General features: G+C 48.5%; 5 protein-coding genes across 5 annotated transcripts; 3 read left to right on the top strand and 2 right to left on the bottom strand.

Moving 5' to 3' along the window:
- The first annotated feature begins 5,041 nt into the window (after positions 1 to 5,041).
- GGI43DRAFT_400768 (uncharacterized protein) lies at positions 5,042 to 9,554 on the top strand. Its single transcript, XM_083205489.1, has 5 exons — positions 5,042 to 5,857; positions 5,916 to 5,996; positions 6,059 to 7,678; positions 7,759 to 8,712; positions 8,791 to 9,554. The coding sequence occupies exons 1-5, from the start codon at positions 5,398 to 5,400 to the stop codon at positions 9,000 to 9,002; spliced, it is 3,327 nt and encodes a 1,108-aa protein (XP_083061991.1). The 5' UTR covers positions 5,042 to 5,397; the 3' UTR covers positions 9,003 to 9,554.
- A 52-nt stretch (positions 9,555 to 9,606) lies between these two features.
- Positions 9,607 to 12,303, bottom strand: GGI43DRAFT_400766 (sterol esterase). The gene is made up of 5 exons (XM_083205488.1): positions 11,697 to 12,303; positions 11,551 to 11,630; positions 11,393 to 11,488; positions 11,030 to 11,325; positions 9,607 to 10,976 (listed from the first exon to the last, which is right to left on the bottom strand). Exons 1-5 carry the CDS (start codon positions 11,726 to 11,728, stop codon positions 9,819 to 9,821), a joined length of 1,662 nt encoding a protein of 553 aa, XP_083061990.1. The 5' UTR covers positions 11,729 to 12,303; the 3' UTR covers positions 9,607 to 9,818.
- Positions 12,304 to 13,445, top strand: GGI43DRAFT_400765 (cytochrome c oxidase assembly protein PET191-domain-containing protein). The gene is made up of 2 exons (XM_083205487.1): positions 12,304 to 12,632; positions 12,736 to 13,445. Exons 1-2 carry the CDS (start codon positions 12,611 to 12,613, stop codon positions 13,107 to 13,109), a joined length of 396 nt encoding a protein of 131 aa, XP_083061989.1. The 5' UTR covers positions 12,304 to 12,610; the 3' UTR covers positions 13,110 to 13,445.
- Positions 13,446 to 14,921: 1,476 nt separating this feature from the next.
- On the top strand, positions 14,922 to 16,577 carry GGI43DRAFT_327535 (Metallo-dependent phosphatase-like protein). Its single transcript, XM_083201932.1, has one exon. The coding sequence runs from the start codon at positions 15,263 to 15,265 to the stop codon at positions 16,454 to 16,456; it is 1,194 nt and encodes a 397-aa protein (XP_083061988.1). The 5' UTR covers positions 14,922 to 15,262; the 3' UTR covers positions 16,457 to 16,577.
- A 260-nt stretch (positions 16,578 to 16,837) lies between these two features.
- GGI43DRAFT_400761 (sedoheptulose-7-phosphate:D-glyceraldehyde-3-phosphate transaldolase TAL1) lies at positions 16,838 to 18,806 on the bottom strand. Its single transcript, XM_083205486.1, has 6 exons — positions 18,610 to 18,806; positions 18,365 to 18,383; positions 18,285 to 18,296; positions 17,867 to 18,150; positions 17,413 to 17,796; positions 16,838 to 17,344 (listed from the first exon to the last, which is right to left on the bottom strand). Exons 1-6 carry the CDS (start codon positions 18,646 to 18,648, stop codon positions 17,108 to 17,110), a joined length of 975 nt encoding a protein of 324 aa, XP_083061987.1. The 5' UTR covers positions 18,649 to 18,806; the 3' UTR covers positions 16,838 to 17,107.
- Between the last annotated feature and the right edge of the window lie 160 nt (positions 18,807 to 18,966).

The raw sequence follows: 18,966 nt of genomic DNA, 5'->3' as shown, positions 1-18,966 counted from the left end.
TTCTCCAACTTCTTCTCCAGGGTTGCTATGTTGAGCTGGGCATCGCCTAACTGCTTGTTGAGCTTTGTGTTGTGATCTTCCAGCTTGGCTTTCTCGCCTCGGAGAGATATTAGCTGGCTTCGAGTTGCTTCTGTCGCGCGAGAGCTGGACCTGGCAATTTCAAGACCCTTCTGTTGCAACTTATTGAGTAACGTTTTGTTATCATTTTCAGATGCCGCCAGCCGGCTCCTTATTGTATTAAGTTCCCGCTCCATTCTCTCTTTGGCTTGGTCGTTTTTCAATCCAAATTCTCCAGACGTAAGAATGAGCTTATTTAAGTCTTCGACTTGGCGGTTCAGCTTGTTGCATTCCTCTTCGAACCAGCGCAGGCGCTCTTGTGCAGCTTCTAGGTCTTTCCGAAGGCTACTTTCTCTCTCTCTCGCAGCTTTTGAAGCTTGGCGCTCACCGGCCATTTCAGCTTGCAAACGAGCCTCTTCGGCCTCCGTTTTTGCCATGCGAAGTTTTCGAATTTCATCCCTGGCGTCGTCACGCTCTTTTTCAATTGCCGCCCGAGCTTCTATAGTCCGCCTTAAAGTATCTTGTTGGACATACATTTCTTTTTCAATGATAATCTTTGCGTCATTCAAGCGATCAAACTCATCCTTGAGCGCCTGGTACTTGTGCTCTCCGAGTAGTAGTACGTCATCTCGGGATTGTCGCTCTCTGCTCAATTCCATCTTTGTCTGGTAGAGCTCGTCTTGAACATCTTTGATCTGAGACTCAAGAACTTTTCGGTTCTTCTCAGCTTGTGCATCTTCAGACAGCCTGGTTTCAAGCAAAACCTTAGCATCCTGAGCCTCGCGCTCTAATTGCATCTGCTTGGACTTTAATGCCACAAGTTCTGCTTGAACATCACGGAATTTTGCAGCATTTTTCTCCATATCATCCGTAAGAGCTCTTTTCTGTTCTTCGAGGCTTCGACGTTCAGCTTCTGACTTCCTTTTATCATCACGTAACAATGCCAGTTCGCTCTCCTTTGACCGGACAAGATCTTCGTAGTCCGTTGAAGTCTTGGAGAGCTCAGCAAGTTGCTCATGTACTTCTTGATTCTCTCGAGCCAGTCGAGACTCTCGCACTTTGGCCGCATCGAGATCTTTCTGCGCTGTGAATAACTTAATCTCAAGATCCTGGTCGAGCTTGAGCAACTTGTCTTCCAAATCCTTGGTTTTTCGATCTTTAAGAGCTAATTGACTTTGGAGCATCTTGATTTCACCTTCCATAGCGACTTCCTTGTCACTATGCTCGGATTGTCTTTGAGTGAGATCGTTAATAGCGGTCTCCAACTCCGCTGCTCTAGCCGACAAGCGTGTCTTTTCTTCTTCTAGCCTAGAGATGAGAGAAGCAGCCTGTTCAAGCTGTGCACGGTATTTTTCGACGTCTTGCTCAGCTCGGTTCTTTGCTTCCATAAGGCTGTCCAGCTGGTCTTCCAGTCTCTCTTGGTCTTCCAGTGCGCCTGCTAACTTCTCCTCCAATTCATCCTCGCGATCCTGAAGACGCATAAAGATCTCTTCTTTGTCCAAAGCGAGGGCTCGCTCACTCTCCAGAGTTTTTTGGATGCGGGTAATCTCAGCTTGGCAATTTCTTCTTTCATCTTCTAGCTTCTGCCGACTTTCCAGCTCCAGTCGCATCTTCTCACTCAGATCTTTAATCATGGCATCCCGCTTCTTCACCTCCGCAGCAGTTCTAGTGGCGCCGAGGAGAGGCCTCATCTTTACAATGAGCTGCCACCATGGATTTCCGACAAGATCGAGATATACGTTAAAATTCCTTTGGATGATTCTGGTGGCTTCCGTGCGGAAAAGTCTCTTGTGTGCTGCCCGTCGGCAAACGTATCCACGGGCAACAGATTGAAATCGTGCCATAATCTGAGTAATCAGAGCATCTCGCTGCTCTTCCAGCTCAGCTAGAAGACCGGCTCGGAAGAAAACCTTTGTGAGACCGACGCGATACATGGTCTTGTCGAGATTAAGCCTCTCAAGCATTAGGGAGGCCACAACTTGACCGTCTGAATGGCCCCTGGGAATGTCTGGGCATAAGACTTCGTATCGCTGGCGGAATTCGGTAAAAGGTAATCGATTAGGGAAGCCAGTTCGTGCTATCCGAATACCTTCTAGCACACCGTTACATCGGAGCTGGTCTAAAACAAGCAGTTTGTCAAACAGCTTTGGTCGCTTCTTGTAGTTGGGCAGTATACAGCGAACGAAATGAGGGTGTGTAGATTGAAGCTGAGACATCAAGTTGTGAAGCTGTTCTTTATGTCTCTGGGCCACGGTTCTGAATAGGCCCTTCTTCACACGACTCCTTCGTCCACCATGATCATCAGAATCAGCACAGTCTGCAAAGAGATTTGCGATGTGCTTATCCGTTGAAGCTGCCAGTAATTGCGTGATGTTATTATTCAAAGGGTCTTTGTTCTTTTCGAGCCAGTCTTCCGTAGAGTATTCAACTTCAGCAGCGTAGTGCGTAAGGATAAAACCCTGGCCCAGTCGAGAGGGGCGATATTTCGTAGACTTCTTGTTCCATAAAGTATTCAACTTCTCCGTGAAAGATTTATCAGTGGCTTTAGGCATAACACAGTCTTCGTCCAGGCATGAGAAGATACCAATTGGATTTGGTAGCTCAATGAGATCAATAGTCGGCTGCAGGTCGCGGCCAAAGTCGATGAATTGCCACTCGATCTGCTCGCGAGCATACTCTTCTTGCTCAAGAACAAACATGTGATGATTGAAAAATTGCTGAAGCTTTTCGTTTGAGTAATTGATAAGCAATTGCTCAAAGCTATTCTTTTCAAAAATTTCGAACCCGGCAATATCGAGAACACCAATGAATCGAGAGTCTTCTAAGCCCATACCAGTCCGATCAAGTTGTTGATTGATCCGAGTGACAAGGTCACTAAAACCTCGCTCGTATATACCCTTTGCAAGAGCATCAAGACCGAGGCGAACCTGTTCAGGGGTTTGAACCTTTTCGACCCATTCACGTCCAGCTTTCACTTTAGGGTGCAATAGACCTTTAAGGAACGGCTCAAGGGGCACGCCAAGGAGGCTGCAAACCTTTGCAGCTTGTAACTTGGCGTCTGAAGCCAGTCTAGCCTGATCTGCGCTCCGACTTTCCTTTATAACGTCAATGTTTCCTAAGTGCAATACTGCGGCAATGGTTCGAAGAACAGATATTTGATCCTCGTCAGAGAAGCCGATGATATCAAAAGCCTCTAGCAATGCTTTCCACTCTTCCTGGTCAGATACCCCAGCCACGCTGTCGTGGCCATTGCGCGTATATGCAAAATCTCCGATATCTAGGCCGTCCAGAAGAAGATCTTTTCTCAACTTCGAATCTGCTCCTTTCAAAAGCTGGTAGAATATATGGTAGTTTCTTTCTTGTGGGTTCACTCTGACGACTCTGGACTTCTCCAGGAGATACCAATCGATAAACGCTCCAGTAATAGCACCCTCTCGACTGAACTCAATTCGGATAAACTTTCCAAAACGCGAAGAATTGTTGTTCCTCACCGTTTGGGCATTTCCAAACGATTCTAAAATAGGGTTGGCGCGGAGGATTTGCTCAGAGAGGTTCGTATGTCGAGTTTGGCCCCTTATAGGAGATTCAGACTGCGCAACAGCAGCTAGATATTGGATAACCTTCTTTGTATTCTCCGTTTTTCCAGCACCAGATTCACCAGTGACCAGAATACTTTGGTTATGACCTTCTCCAACAAGGTTGCGAAAAGCTTCATCAGCCATGGCGAAGACGTGGGGCTTTGTATCATCGCGACTCCGACCTTTGTACATGTTGATATAATCGTTCGAGTAGATCGGCAAGGGACAGTAAGGATTGACAGTAACAAGAAACAAGCCTGAATAAGTGTATATCAGATCTGATTGGTATCGTGTATGCAAGTTGTGAACGACTGATGCCTCATTCAAATGGGTCAATTCGGCCATATCGTTTGCCTTGTCGAATTTGGCGGGGTTCACTTTATCAACGCTCTCAGCGTCGACTTCCCGTTGCTATAATCGCATCAGCATCGTTTCATCCGTATAACACCAGGTCAAAGAAGCAACTCACAGTTCCATTATCGGTCTGCACCAAGATTTTGTTATCCTCCAGCTCCTCAATCACCCAGCCTTTCACGAAAGCTTCCTCTGGGTCCTTAAGCCACACATATCGCTTTCCAGAAAAGTCGTTCTCGCCTTCAATGCTTTTGACAGCATCATGGTTCTGTCTTAAATCTTCCTCTTCCTTGATAAAAGAGGGAGCAAAGGTACTTGTATTCGAGCTCATCCCTGCACGTGAGTCGGCTCGATGGTGCCTCGAAATAATTCCGGCCGGAGCAATCGCTGTTCCAAAAGAGCTGCTGGACCGAGGCCGGGCTGTCGAGGCCGTAGAAGCTGTCGAAGCCGCAGAGACTGTGGAGGGCGGTGTCGACACGCTTGGTGAGATCGTCGGTGAGGAGAAGAGGACTGATTTCGGCCTTCCAGAGGAGGGCATTGCTTGGGATGGAGAGGCGTTCCTCGCGAACGGATTGCTCCGTCGCAGCGCCGAACCATTGGGGTTGAACGACATTGTTGATATCAAGGCCAACTCATAACGATACGTCGTAGTGGGGATTATTAGGCGTTGATGTTGGTCTCAAGGTTCCCCTCGCTAGCGAAACAATAGCCTGGCAAGAAAACAAAGGCAACTTCGCAACTGAAGGAAGAAAAAGAAACAATTGTACAAGAAAGACGCACAGGCACTTGTGCCAAAATTAAAGCATCAGATAAAACACAATGAGGAATGATGGTGCGGTGACACCTGAGGGAGCTTCTCCGTATTGATAGCTCACAGCACCCTGGTTGCTGGGGAGAGACCCCGCGAAAGTAAACAATACCGCTCCACGTGACTTGAGCAATCGCGATAACATTATTCGAAGATGCTCTAGTCCCGATGCAGCATGGCGCAATATTTTCGTCTAAAGCTAGCCGATGTCTTTGACCAAACGAGATTGCCCTTTTATCCCACATGGCAATCATCGCGTCCAACCTCATTCGCGCTGCAATCAACAATACTGGACTCGTGTGCGAGATACTGCTTCGATCCGCTTCAATACTTAGTGTTATTTTAATTCAGAAGCCCCTCTTCCACACAGATCCCAGGCCTCTCCAGTTCCGCCACTATCAGCAAGCCCTGCGTTCAATAATCTTTATGCTTCAACATCGATATCGACTCCCAAAGCAAATATAACCAAGCCTTTGGACAGGCTGCTGGCGCCATCCCTGCATGTATTAGCAAATACCAGCATATTCTACAGCTCGTAAACGACAGTGTCTTGCTACTCTGTGAGCCTGGGCTCCCACGGGCTGTTTCTCTGGTTTAGCGATGGCTCAGTCAGGCTATGGATACGACCCATTACATGGCTACCATCCGCAAACCTCGTACACGCATCAGCCATACCCTCCGTATGCTACTCCTGCTCTTAGCTATCCAAATCCTGTGGTACGAACCGTTGTGCACAACGAACCGGCTCCTGGGGACCCATATAATCCTCACAATGCGATTCCTGGACTGGGTCTAAACTATTCACAAAATGCCATGCAGTGGCAAGGTCCTTGGCCAACCCAGCAAGCCTCATTTGGGCAAGGGCCAGTTGCTACTACTGAAGCAAATGTGCCCTCGCAGCAAACGGATATAAGTGAGGAAGGGGAAGTTAGCGAAGGCGGGCTCGAGGATGCTTACGAACCAAGAGATGCTGAGGTTTTCCCCAATCCATCGTATATGAATAGAAGCGCGCAAAATGCTGCGGGGTTTAGCGATGTTCCGCCAGCCTCCTTTCCTGCTAGTATGTCCCTGTATCACCTCATTAACTAATATCTGGCCTTTCATTAACTAGGTCTCAGGTCGAGATCGCTCAGGTTCATATTCTCCATACCTCTCCCCTCAAGAAATGGACCATCCAGCTATGGCTACTTCTGTTACTGGTGAGCACTATTAACATTGAGCATAAAAAGTTTATTTCAGCAATTAATGTATATGTCTCTAGAAAGTCAATTGAACCAGATCACCCCTCTGGCTTCGTCACAAACATCTCCCAAAGCAAACGGATCGAGTCATACCATATCCAATTCATTCCAAGTGAAGAGCGTTGGTGCTACACGGAAACAAGCGCAAGATGCCATCCGACGGCTTTGGACATTAAATGTGCGATATCAGAATTATATTGACGAGGGGGTAGACGAGACACTATTAGGTAGTCTATTCGAGGAACTAGGATTTGAGATGGGCGCACCAAGTAATCCAACGGCTACTCAATCCAGCCGTGAAAGAGAAACAGCACCAGAGACGAAGACAAAGGATGGGCCCGGGCGTACCGAGGCCGAAAAGAGTGCTGGGGGTGCACCAGCAAAAGACGTATCAGAATCACGCAAAGACCGTATTGCGCGACTACTCGCTGCGAAAAACTCCAAGTCTAATACTGCAGCCGCGACCGCATCTTCATCATCTACTCCTGTCCCTGCTCTTGCGTCAGCCTCGAAAACGCAGTCTGAGAAATCAAAGCTCTTACATCAGAAGATGGAAGCTTTGCGAAAAGCTCGTGAACTCGAGGCGCGAGGCCGAAAGCGTTCTCACCCAGACGAGCTACCTCTTCAGAGTCACCAAGAAAATAACAACGTCGATAATTCTACAGCCACCACTTCCCACGATATGGCCGCCAATGTTTTGCATCGGACTTCACCAGAACATACGTCTGGTGAAATCCCAAGCCCTAATGGACAGCTGCCTCCGTCAATTCCTGGGCTTTTCCTGTCTTCTACGCCACAGCCCCCTCATGCCATACAAATCTTGAATTTGGAGCGTCCAGCTTCTGCCAGCTTGGTCGACTCTAATCCGAGACCATTTAAACGCCCATTTGGTCATGTGAGACGGCCTCGCCCGTTCCTCATTGATGTTAGCGACGATGAGGATGATGCCGAAATGGATCTCGATTCTCCCGAGCAGAGAACAGTGTCACTGGCTACGAAAGAGGCAGTGCCACCACTACTAGAGACTACTCTTTCTTTTCGAAGCGCTCCATCATTTGGTGACAGTGTGGCGGCAGCTCAACAGTACTCGAGCCCCATTGCAACCCCTCCTGGTGCCAGTAGCGACAATTCTGCAGCAAGAGACAACTTGGATAACATGACGAAGAAGATCGAAGCTATGAAAAGAAGAATCGCGGAGGCCGAGGCCCGTAAGAAAGCGAAGCAGTCGCGATTGAATTCACCAGCTCTTCCGGCGCTTAATAACGAATCACCCAGCAGCAGTTTCGAAGCTGTTGTTCCGAGTCAGGAAATAGTTGTTCCCATACCCTCGACCAGCATCGAAGCCCAAGAATTCTCTCGTTCAACGCCCCCGCTGTCGAATTCGTCTCCAATGGCGCCGTCTCGATCATCTGAAACGAGCCCTCAAAGTGGAAACGGTCGCCGTAGTCGATCGGTTGCGGCTAATGAACGCCTTCCACTCGTTGAAGCCCGCCGCCGAGAGCAGCAGCTGAAGTTGAAGCTCTTGCGAGCCCAGGTTGAGAATATGCAGCGAGAAATTCAAAAGACGATGGAAGAAGAAGAAAACTTGAGGATTGATGCCAATGCGGACTCGGATAGTGAAGAGACGCATGAACAGCAAGGTAAGCCTAAGATTCTAATTCTGACAAAGATAGCTCATTTGTTTCCTTATGATACTAATGGTTCTTTTTTACCAATAAAGCCCCGTCGCCATCTAAGATTCTGAGTCCTTCGTCGCCACTGACAGACGCAATGGATATCGCGAGCATGTCTCCTCAGAGCAATAAGGCCGTCCGACAAAGCAGAGAAGCTACGCCACTCAAAGGAGAAGAGTCTCAAAAAGAGCAGCAGTCTGATATGCTCGTTGCTAACCAGGCAGAGCATAATCTATTAGACGTTGAGTCTAATACTGCAATCGAGGCCGTTGGTGAAGCTTTTCATCCACTGGACGTCGAGGCTAACACGACAATTGAAGGCGTTGATGACGCTAAACAAGATGCTATGCAAGATGCTATGTCGACACAAGATGATGTCAACGCCATAGTTACAGCAGCTGTGGAGGAAGCTCGAGATATGGTCATGTCGGAAGCTGCAGATTCTAGCAACCATACTTCTGAAGAAGAATCCGATAGCTACGAGCCTCCGGATGTTGAACTATCCAGCCCCTCGAAAAAATCATCGCGAGTATCAACGCCGTTCAGTCCAGCGCCAGCTGGTTTGGATTCGATGCCTGACACGAATATCAATAACTTACAAGATAGCACGACAGATTTTATCGCCGCACAGCAGGTCTCTACCGTGCAGCCGGATATGGCTTCTGAAAGTGGAAGAGAAGTAGACGTTGCCCTGCACTTTGATGGCCGATCGGCATATCTAATAAGTAACCAGGTTGACCCAGTAAGTGAGGCACCGGCCACACCAGTCTCTGATGCCCCGAAGACCGCATATGTGCCCTATGAGTCGCCCCTTCGATACTTCCACGCATATCGCTTCCATCCCGAGTATTCTCAGTCCATATCCGGTGGCCTTCGCTCTTTAACATACAGCAATAAAATAGACGTGAAGCAGGAAGTATGCCCGGATGAGTTAGCCAATCAAAGCTGCCCAAGGGGTAGCGAATGCGAGTATCAACATTTCGAGAATATGCAAGCTCCGGGTATGTATATCTCGGAGCTAGGCGCTTCTACTCTCGCGAGCTGTTGTGTGAAGAACGCTGACTGAAAACAATAACTAGATGATCAAATCCTACTCCAACTTGGCGCGCACGAGGAATTTGGGGAACAGGAGAAACAGCAGTATATCAACGGGCTGCGCAGTCTCTTGACAGACTTTCGCAATCGCAAGGTCAAAGATTTCCAAACCATCAGCCAGGGCATCATTGACTACCGAGCCCAATTTCTCGGAGACAGAAGCAAAATCCTCCCTTTAGGCGGCGTTACGATTTGACGTGACCTTGGCATAAACCTTCATACCCATTTTCTCCCGTCTTTAGTCGCCCTTTCCCCGTAACTCTAACCTTTCTTTACATTTATCTTGCGTAAGAGATTTTAGCCATCATATCCATTTCACAAGTTAAGTTGGCATTAACTGAGCGTTGTATCAAACGCCTCTGCCCATGGGAAACCAGCCATGGTTTGAATGCTTTGCATCTTTGCTTGACATCGAACTGTCCACTGGCATCAAACCGATGCACTATTTAGAACAGACATGCTTTTGATCCATGTCGATATACCCTTCTTTTTCTCTTTTTATACTTTTGGTCAATTAGCCTCCTATATTGAGGCATCTGATAATTATCTAGAGAAGTTCGAGCCGTGGAGCGTGGCGCGAACAAGAAAGAGTTGGAACAGGAATGGTTGATAATAATGATCATTATTATTATTGCTATGCAGGCTATTAGGCTCCCATATCATTGGGATATTCGTAGCGATGCTGTTGAGCAAAAGGCTAGCGAATGAGTAGTGTCTAGCGTTGAATTGATTGCACTTTTTTTGAAAACATTCTCTCTTCTACTTTGTGATACGATTGATGTTAGAAATGGAAAAGATGGTATATATAATTAATGAGATATAATTTCTATTATTGCTACAGATAGGTGTACTTCAAGTGATGCGGTATAGGCAGACGTTCGAATACAGCTCCTAATCAAATTGCGCCCTGGATATCAACTCGTGCAGTTTTGAAATAAATGAATAAATAAAAAAAAGACGCCACTGTTGTGCTGTCATAGCGTGAAAAAGAAGATGTAAAGATTGTCGGCGCTCACTCATCTCGCTTGCTGTCGACACTTTCGCCATTCGTAAGGTTCGCCGCAGGACCGCTTCCTCTCCGAACTCCAACCCCCTTCAACTTCTCAACGGGTTCCTCGACCTTCTTTGAGACTTCTTTGTCCGATACAATCTGCACGCGCTGTTCTCGCGCGCGGTGCTGATGGCTTTTGGCTTCTTCGCCCGAAGACGCAGCAATAGAGGCGTCGCTTTCGCTACCCCCACGCAGATGGGATGGCGCGTATGCGGATCCAGCGAGGCTTTCGTGTCGGACGAAATGATACCTATCATACTCTTCCTCAGTGTGCTCTGCGTCGGTGAAGCTGTTCAAAGCGTCGAATACGTGCTGGAACACTTGGGTGTCCACGTCCCGAGCCCACAGGAAATCGAGATGCTCGTAGTGCGGAATTTCAGTCGCAACGGTCTGTTTCGGGAGCTCTTTCAGCATGGATTTGATATCAACCAGGGAGTCGCTGCCACCGTAGACAAGAACGATTGGTGTCCTGATGTTGCGGGTGGGATACTTGGCGACTTTTGAGTATTTGCTTGAAGATGTGACGCTCATAGGCTGATAGACATCGTCGTCGTACATCTGGAAGCATTTGTTGCGAATAATCTGGAACCAATGGACAACACTCTTTGTGCTAGTGAAAGAGTAAAGGTGAGGGTAGGCAGCGAGCTTCTGGCTCAAAGAGATGTTTTTGGTCTTCCATCCGAATAAGAACGACAGGCCCATGTCGATGAGGCGGGCGAACAAAGGCGGGTACAGGAGTGTTTCCCACATGGTAGCGGAGCTGAGGATGGATCGTCTTCCAAACATGAGATACAAAACCGATGGTGAGGCCTTGACAAGGGAGTCGACAACGCCATTTGAAAGTCCAGCAGGGGCCATGGCAGGTGCAAGGGCAATGAAGACATTGACCTGATGGTTCAGCTTGGGGTGGATGGCCAGGGTTGCGAATGCCTGAGCGGTGCCCTGCGAAAACCCAATGTACGAAAGACTTTGCTGCTCTGTTGTCTCGAGAATGTACTCAATGCTGTTTGGGATGTCGTGGAAAGCAAATTCGTCCATGGAGAAGTCCCAGAATTGGAGTGATGTGGGTGAGCTGTGGATGGATTTCTTGGAGTACTTGTTGCCGCGGTTGTTTCCAAACTGAGCTGGTAAGCAAGAGCCTTTGCTTGTATGAACATGTTACTTTTACTCACCCAAACGTCAAAACCTCTTTCCACAAGCTCGAATGGCAAGCATCTCTGCTGATCCGTCAAGCAGACCCAGACCTCGGAATTCATGAGCAGGCCGTGGTGCAGATAGACAACTCGCTTCTTGGTGCTGTTGGGTCCGCAGTTGACTTTCAGGTTCTCCTCGCCTCGTCGCCACTGCAGGCGGTGCAAGCCGAGCAGAAAGCCATCCTTTGTCTGAACTATATGCTCTTCTGCTTCGTATCCCCATAATTGACAGAGCTCAACGAAGTCGGACGCATCGCGGACGGAGGTGGAAATGGCTAAAAAGGTGCGTAAGTTAGACGGCGCTTATCCGTAAGGTACTCCATATATAACACGAGAACTAACATTTTTTCTTATCTTCCGCTTTCTTCTGCGCCGGTGAGGAGAATATTTTAAAGAGTCGCCGCGAAGCTCGATAGAGGAAGTTGACGAGAAATGAGGCTAGATTGGTACATAGGGGGTAAGCTGGCTGCTTTGTCGTTTGTCTGAAGGGTCGTACTAACGCAATGCTAGAGTAAAGACTCGTATTATCGCCTCGAGGCTGACCAGGAAGAAAGAAACAACAATCGAAATGTACTCGGTGCTATAAAAGGCCATGGCGAATTAGTAAATGGCGGTAAAACCGTCGATTACACAGCAAGATACATACGCATGAAGCCTACCGATGAAGGGGAGAGGCATTGCGACGGGAGAACGAGGTCTCGGGTGATGCTGGTCGTTCCTATGGGGACATTTCCATTATCGCCTCGTGTTCACAAGGAAAATTGTGAAGAAGAGGAAAAAGCAGAAGAAGCGAGATTAGAAGAGGCATGGCAGATATGCTCCAGGATCTTAGTCTAAGGGGATCGCTGTGATGTCACATGTAAATCTCCCAAAGGGTCAGGTGGGCCCTCGATGGTGGCGCGCCAGTGGCCCAATTGGCGGCTTACCCTGGAGAAAACCTGGGGGAGGCGAGCGAAGAGATGGGCCAATCAAGGAGTTTGTACGCTGGAGAGAATAGAGATGATTGGCGTGCTTGGATTGCATGTGTAGCGTCAAAGTGTGAGTTGGCAGAGTTGTTAGTGCTCATGCGAGTAAGAACTTGCATGTGGTCTGTTGTATGTGCGTTTGGGCATTGGACGCTTGGGCCGTCATTGACTGTTAGATGGTGGCACCCTAATAACGGCCTGGACAAGGCTGTGAAGGTTACAAGATGCACAGATTATGACATATGACTATTTGTTACTGCAAGATCTCACTACATTAGACATAAATGTACGACATATGACAATAAAGACATAAAGACAAAGAATAGGGCTAGATCAGATGAAACTGTCCCATCCCATTAATAATGCACCGATTATGGCAGTGGGGCGTCAGAAACTGGTCAAATCAGAGCCTCGATCCTAGCGCCATCCACAACCCACCAATCACCAGCCAGCCTGAAGAAGCTCAATCGAACGACTTTTCCGAAGGGCAGCACCAGAAGCTCAGAAGCCACCACTGACTTGAGTCTCGAGACAAGGCTGCGACAAATCGTTAGCCTCTTGTACATATCCCCTTACACTCGTACATATACCCAACATGCCGTCGTGTCAAGAATTGCGTATGTTTGCCCCTCGCCCAATCGACCAGTCCCATTCCAATTCCCCCCCTCTTAACATGCAGAAAGAGAACACAAGAGATCAATTGCTGATTAAACCTGATAGGAGACGCCCTCGCACAATGCCTCCAAGAATCAGACTGCGTCATGGTCTACCGTAACAAGGCGTCCGACTGCCTCCGCGAGCCTCTCCACTCGACCCTCCCAACCAAGTGCCAGCAGCTCGCGAGGGGATACAGCGATTGCAAGCGCGGCCTGGTCGACATGCGAAAGCGCTTCCGCGGACACGTGCCAGTGGAATACCGCAACGTGGATACGTCTGATGGGAAAAGCTACCAGCTGTATGCGGGTAAATCTGCGTTTAACAGCGGCGTCAAGGAAACAGATGGCAACGAACCGATTCCCAAGGACTGGAGGGAGGTTGAGAATGAAAAGTACCGATTGGAACAGCAGCAGCTGGCGGCTCAGAGCAAAAAATAAAAACAACAAAGGGAACTGAAGAGGGGGGAAACAGATAAAAAGCGATTATGGTACATGGCATGGCGTTATGGCGTTGAATTTGGAGCGGAAAAGAGGAAGCTCACCTGGCTGAGTCTTGTCTCTGACGCTTACAAGATGGATTAAAGGATTTTACACGAATAGAGTTAGAGGCAGCTGGGATCAAATTCCCTTCTATATGAAGAGGATATGACATGCTCTTTGGATAGGCCTATGCTTGGGTATAGACTTGTACTATTATAAGGTAGGCGGGCATTGATGAAGCCCTGTACAGTATATGTATATTAGCAGCAGAAAAAGACCTTCTTCTCACTGTAACTCTCGCCGCCTGCACACACTGCCCAAAATACTAGCTTTCAGGGGATGTATAAATCTCTAATATGTACAGTATCAACCTACAGCAATTAGGACACACTAGATGATCTTGTTTAACGTCCCTAAATGCCGTGTCATCCAGATATGGCCATGGTTAGACCCATTTCACGACCATCATATCGTATTCAGGTTAGCTTGACTTGCTCATATGCGAACGCTCGTCGATTTTGCAATCAATCCCTGTTTTCGCTTAAGGGTGGGCCTAGAGTCTTTCATAGAGTGGTTGAGATCTAGAATGAGCAAGTGGAGTTGGCGAGAGATCACCTAACCTATACCTTTTGATGGAACTACGTATTTCACTATCTGGTTTTCGGAAAATTAATTCCTCATACGATCATGCCGTTATTTATCCGGATATATGATATATGAAATCGAAAACTCCTTAATATTTTATCTTAAATTTTCCAGCGTTGCGGAATTTCTCAGAACTCAGATAACACCTTGAATGTATAAAGCCAAACCAAGATTTGAGAGCCTTGATGAGCCAACAATGAAAACTTGAAAGTCTACCAACATCCTGCTTCTGTCATTTCTCTTCATATATATCATCTCTACAACTACAATTGTCCTGACGACTCGCTGGCCTTCATATCACATCTCAAAAACAGCCTGCAATTACAAACACAAAGCCCAGACAATTCCACGTAACACTGGCCTCGGATCGGCGCCCGCCAACCACCGTCCCACGTGCGTCCCCAGATGCCGATATCCGTTCTTAACATACAATGAACAGCGCACTAATTGTCCCAAGCGCAGCAAACAAACACGCGTATTTTAACACGAAAAGAAAAATAAGGAGGCAAAATTATGGCTATTTAAAACCCTACACTTGTCATGACTCGGTAAAGATTAGCATCCATCAAGTTTCCATTAACTTACCTATCTTGCCTAGCAGACTATTGCTTTAACAATTCATAACCCATCTTCAGCTCTAGTGCAAGGGCACACATACCATACTTATCGCAGCGCGCGCTCCATACCAGCCCCAACAACACCATGTCCCCTGCACTCAATAGTAGCCGTAGTACCCGCTCTCGCTCCCCTGGGCCCTGACTCGCCCTTATTAGCCTAGCTGCCCAGATAATCAACAGCTCGAGAGACTCCTAGCCAGGCCTTAGGGTCTTGGCATTTCCGCCGTTGTCGTCATCAAACCGGCCCAAAACACTCCATTGCGGCGCCTAGACGGCTTAGACGGCAGTTGACCTGCAACCAACATTACAGCACAGCAGCATATAGTATGGGGTATTTGCTTTTTCCTGAGGGATTGCAAGGCGAACCCTGGCAGCAGCACAAGGTGACGCGTAATATAGTTACACTTTGTGTGTTTGAATACTCCGTACTACTAGTAGTAATATTTTACTAAAATAGAATTCGCTAACGTGACCGGGCTGAGAGTGGAAAAAATAAAGAAGCTTCCCCTTTAATACTTGGTCAATATTTGTTAATACCTCGAGCTAGTAGTATTGCCTATTTATCCGTTTTCTTATCTTTTGAAGTCGACAACTTCTGTTCTTCATTTCCTCCCTTCAGCAACATCAGCCGTGTCTCTCCTCGGTTCGCATTCCGCTCACTATATCCCTCCCTTTTTTTCAGCTCTCCCACCGGTATTGCTCCATGGCTTCCATCTCCCGGTGACCTATACTTTCATCCCATCATCACTGGGTAAAGCTGCCGAAACAGCCTTAGCACAACAGACCTAGAACCACAAAACCAAGCAAGTAACAAGCCAACGGGACGGGTCAGCCCCCAAACTCGCCACCATGGCGCACCAACAGCATCGCCGTGTCCTCATCATCGCGGCCGTCTTCTTCTTCATCGCCAGCGCCTTTTTATGCGTCACGCGACTCTACAACATGTCCTTTATCCGCGAATCCAAGGACGAGAAGCCGGCTCCTCCTCTGCCTCCTCTGCCGCCGAAACCTATCCACCACGTCGAGATCACCGACGCTGATCGGCCCATGACTTATGGCACCTTCCGTCGTCCCAACGTGGACGGCCTCACGTTGATGGCTAGCTTGGCTGATGAATTTGTCCCTACTTTTGAGAACAAGAGACGCTTAGTTATTGTCGGTGATATTCATGGCATGGATGCCTCCCTCGAGACGCTTCTTAAAAAGGTCGACTTCGACAACAAAAAGGACCATCTCATTGCTGCAGGCGACATGATCAACAAAGGCCCCGACTCAGCTGGTGTCATTTCACGCCTCATGAGCCTCAACGCCAGCGCCGTCCGCGGCAACCACGAAGACCGCATCCTCCTCTCTCTCACAGAGGCCGAGACACTCACCGGCGTCAGCAAGGATCTCGCAACACCCCATGACGAAGACCGCCGCGGCCAATCCGAGTTCCTCGCCACGGGACGCAAGCTGAAGAAGGAGCACGTCGAGTGGCTCACCAAGCTACCCGTCATCCTCAACGTTGAGCCGTTGAAGATGTTTGTTGTCCACGCCGGCCTCGTCCCGGGTGTCAAACCCGAACTGCAGGACCCCTGGGCCGTCATGAACATGCGCACTTTAATCTACCCTCGCGAAATACTGCGTGGCAAAGGCGGCAGAAAGTCATATCGCAGCGACGACGACGACGCCAACAGTGATGAAGACTCAACCACACCACCACCTCCCGAAGAAGAGGAAGAAGGCGAAACTCTAGAATCTATCCAGGAAAAGGACGCCTACACGGACCGCGACACCATCATCCCTATCGAGGGCCGTGACGGCGAAAAATGGGCCAACGCGTGGAACCACTACCAGAAGCGCCTCAAGAAATCCCATCGCCGCACTGTCATCTACGGCCACGACGCCAAGAGGGGCTTCCGTGAGGAAAAGTACTCGATTGGGCTCGACTCAGGCTGTGTTCGGGGAGGTGCCTTGACGGCGCTGGTGGTCGAGGCCAAAGAAGGGTCCAAGGGGGGTTTTTCGCACACGATTGTGCAGGTGCATTGCAAGGAGCCTTGAAAGCGAAATTTTGAGAATGCTATAATTTTTTATTTGTTGGGCGATTTGGATTCAAGACGCTGTTGTGGAATTAAAAAAGAGGGTTCTTTGGCTATCGACTTATCATCTCTTGCTGGGTTGGTATTATATATACTCGGGACAGGGGATGGGGATCTGGATCCTGGATTCAGCTAACAGCAACGGCAGCATTATCGGCGTTTTGATCATCTTATTTTTGCATTTATGAAAGCTGATGGCAAGATTTAGATACCACATCGCGTTGTGTTTAGGGAAATATCAATCGACGGATATATAGTCTTGTACAATATAATAAACACACATATATACGATACACCAGTACATTTGCGGCACATTTCATAACAGTGTTCATTAGACATATTGTTTTCTCAATTTTTTTTATTTGCTAAATTTCTACAAGAGCTATTTTTGAAGGCATAGATAACAAACATAAAAGGGAATCGTGGGTCTCCATATTCACATTTTAAAACAGGACCCTTTTCATGCGTTTCTTATCAACAGCCAAGACAAAAAAAAATTATATCCCAATTTTACCTCCTGGGTTGCTTGGGCGGGTCATTTTGTACCTTTTTTGATAGCAACTTTGTCCTTTTCTCACACCTCTTTTTCCTCAGCTACCATATTAGCAGCTTTTTACGCAGACAGCTTCTGCTTGAGGATGTCCTTGAGGGTGACGGCATCGGCGGCGAACTTGCTGATACCCTCGCGCAGCTTCTCGACGGCCATCTGGTCCTCGTTGAAGTCGAATCGGAAGAGGGACTCGTCGCTGATGTAGGACTTCTTCTCGATGTTGAGGGAAGCAGCCTGGGCAGCGTCGAGCTTCTTGGGGACGGCCTCCTGGGAGTTGAGGAGCTCCTCGAGCAGGTTGGGCTAAGAAAGGAATAAATGTTAGTGATAAAGATACTTTATCATTTCAGCGGGATTAATTGAGTTCTTACGGAGATGGTCAGGTAGTCGCAGCCGGCGAGCTCAGTGATCTCGCCAGTGTTTCGGAAAGAAGCACCCATGACAATGGTCTTGTAGCCGTACTTCTTGTAGTAGTTGAAGATGCTCTTGACGGAGGCGACACCGGGGTCCTCCTCCTTGCCGTACTCCTTCTTGGTGCTGGCCTTGAACCAATCAAGGATACGGCCGACGAAGGGGGAGATGAGGAAAGCGTTGGCCTCGGCGGCGGCGATGGCCTGGGGAAGAGAGAACATGAGGGTCAGGTTGCAGTTGATGCCGTGGTCGCGCTGGAGGATCTCAGCGGCCTTGATACCCTCCCAAGTGGAGGCGATCTTGATCAGGATACGCTCCTTGCCGATACCCTGCTCCTTGTAGAGCTATATTTCACAGAAGGAAGATGGTTAGTTTCTTTGGTTCTTATTTAGAGAATTGCTCGTCGAGGCTTACCTGGATGATGCGGAGGGCCTTGTTGACGGAGGCCTGGGTGTCGAAGGAGAATCGGGCGTCAACCTCGGTGGAGACCTTGCCGGGGATGATGGCGAGAATCTCACGGCCGAACTCGACCAGCAGGCGGTCGAGAGCGTGGTCGACCTGGCTGTCGAGGTCACCACCCTCCTTCTTGCCGTAGGCGATGGCGGCATCGATCAGCTTGGCGTACTCGGGCTTCTTGGAGGCGGCCAGGATGAGAGAAGGGTTGGTGGTGGCATCCTGAGGCTTGTACTTGCCAATGGCTGTTGGAATCGAGAATTATTGATTAGCTTCTTGTTCTGGCGCAATAATTCCTGAGAGACGAGAAAAGGAGCACTGCATGTAGCAGCTCGCAAAAGCAGTGCTCGGGAATTTCGTCGTTGGGAGCAATACTAACCAGCAAAGTCACCTATGAGAGAAAATAGTTAGCTGGGCTGAAACAAATTATGGTTGGGCGGATAGTGCGGGAATAATTACCAGTGTCAGAAACGACAACCTGTTTGTCGCCAAAAAGTCAATGGTCAGCATATGTTTCAGATAATTACTCAAGAAAACCATTGCTCATTATTGCAATTCCCCCAACGAGGACGAAGCTGCATTGGCGATTCCTTTGACAGCAACCCTCGAGCCGGGCGCCGAAGCTCGCAACAGCTTCGCCCCTCGTTTGGAGGGGTATGTATGGTGTGGTTTTGGCGGGGTAGAGAGAAAGGGAGACAACGTACGGTGCCAGAGGCCTTGAGCTGTTCAAGAGAGCTGGACATTGTGAATGTGTGTGGATGTGATTAAAACGGTAGAAAGATAATGCAGTCAACAGGCAGAGACGATGATAGTGTTGAGAGGAGAGACAGAGTTTGGAGGATTGGCAGCGACGAGATGATATTGGATACTTGTACTCGGTGCTGCTAGCATCTGGTTGCTACAGCTCAGACGCCAGTTTCGCCCCCCTTGGGTGCACGGAGTGGGGGTGCCATTAAGTCATTGTGGCCCCCCTGGTTGAGTTGCCTTAGTCTTAGTCAAGCAATCCGCAAAGTTCCCTCAAAGTTCCCAGCAGCGCTGCCGGACCTGGATCCAGCCACTCA

The sequence above is a fragment of the Trichoderma evansii genome (genome assembly GCF_050947405.1).
Source record: "Trichoderma evansii strain SZMC 28006 chromosome Unknown GGI43scaffold_6, whole genome shotgun sequence".
NCBI classification, from domain to species: Eukaryota; Fungi; Ascomycota; class Sordariomycetes; order Hypocreales; family Hypocreaceae; genus Trichoderma; species Trichoderma evansii.
The sequence above is the reverse complement of the archived record's forward strand: the minus strand, read 5'-3'. Positions and strand labels throughout refer to the sequence as shown.

What these genes read in the sequence shown, in the direction of transcription:
- GGI43DRAFT_400768 (XM_083205489.1), top strand. Translation starts at nt 5,398, where the DNA reads ATGGCTCAGTCAGGCTATGGATACGACCCATTACATGGCTACCATCCG. An exon ending in GCCAGCCTCCTTTCCTGCTA is followed by an intron (nt 5,858 to 5,915) that starts GTATGTCCCTGT and finishes ACTAGGTCTCAG; the next exon opens with GTCGAGATCGCTCAGGTTCA. An exon ending in CGAGAATATGCAAGCTCCGG is followed by an intron (nt 8,713 to 8,790) that starts GTATGTATATCT and finishes AACAATAACTAG; the next exon opens with ATGATCAAATCCTACTCCAA.
- GGI43DRAFT_400766 (XM_083205488.1), bottom strand. Translation starts at nt 11,728, where the DNA reads ATGCCTCTCCCCTTCATCGGTAGGCTTCATGC. An exon ending in AGTCTTTACTCTAGCATTGC is followed by an intron (nt 11,489 to 11,550) that starts GTTAGTACGACC and finishes GTACCAATCTAG; the next exon opens with CCTCATTTCTCGTCAACTTC. An exon ending in AGCGGAAGATAAGAAAAAAT is followed by an intron (nt 11,326 to 11,392) that starts GTTAGTTCTCGT and finishes GCACCTTTTTAG; the next exon opens with CCATTTCCACCTCCGTCCGC.
- GGI43DRAFT_400765 (XM_083205487.1), top strand. Translation starts at nt 12,611, where the DNA reads ATGCCGTCGTGTCAAGAATTGC. An exon ending in GCCGTCGTGTCAAGAATTGC is followed by an intron (nt 12,633 to 12,735) that starts GTATGTTTGCCC and finishes TAAACCTGATAG; the next exon opens with GAGACGCCCTCGCACAATGC.
- GGI43DRAFT_327535 (XM_083201932.1), top strand. Translation starts at nt 15,263, where the DNA reads ATGGCGCACCAACAGCATCGCCGTGTCCTCATCATCGCGGCCGTCTTC.
- GGI43DRAFT_400761 (XM_083205486.1), bottom strand. Translation starts at nt 18,648, where the DNA reads ATGTCCAGCTCTCTTGAACAGCTCAAGGCCTCTGGCACC. An exon ending in AGGCCCTCCGCATCATCCAG is followed by an intron (nt 17,797 to 17,866) that starts GTAAGCCTCGAC and finishes TGTGAAATATAG; the next exon opens with CTCTACAAGGAGCAGGGTAT. An exon ending in GCGACTACCTGACCATCTCC is followed by an intron (nt 17,345 to 17,412) that starts GTAAGAACTCAA and finishes TTCCTTTCTTAG; the next exon opens with CCCAACCTGCTCGAGGAGCT.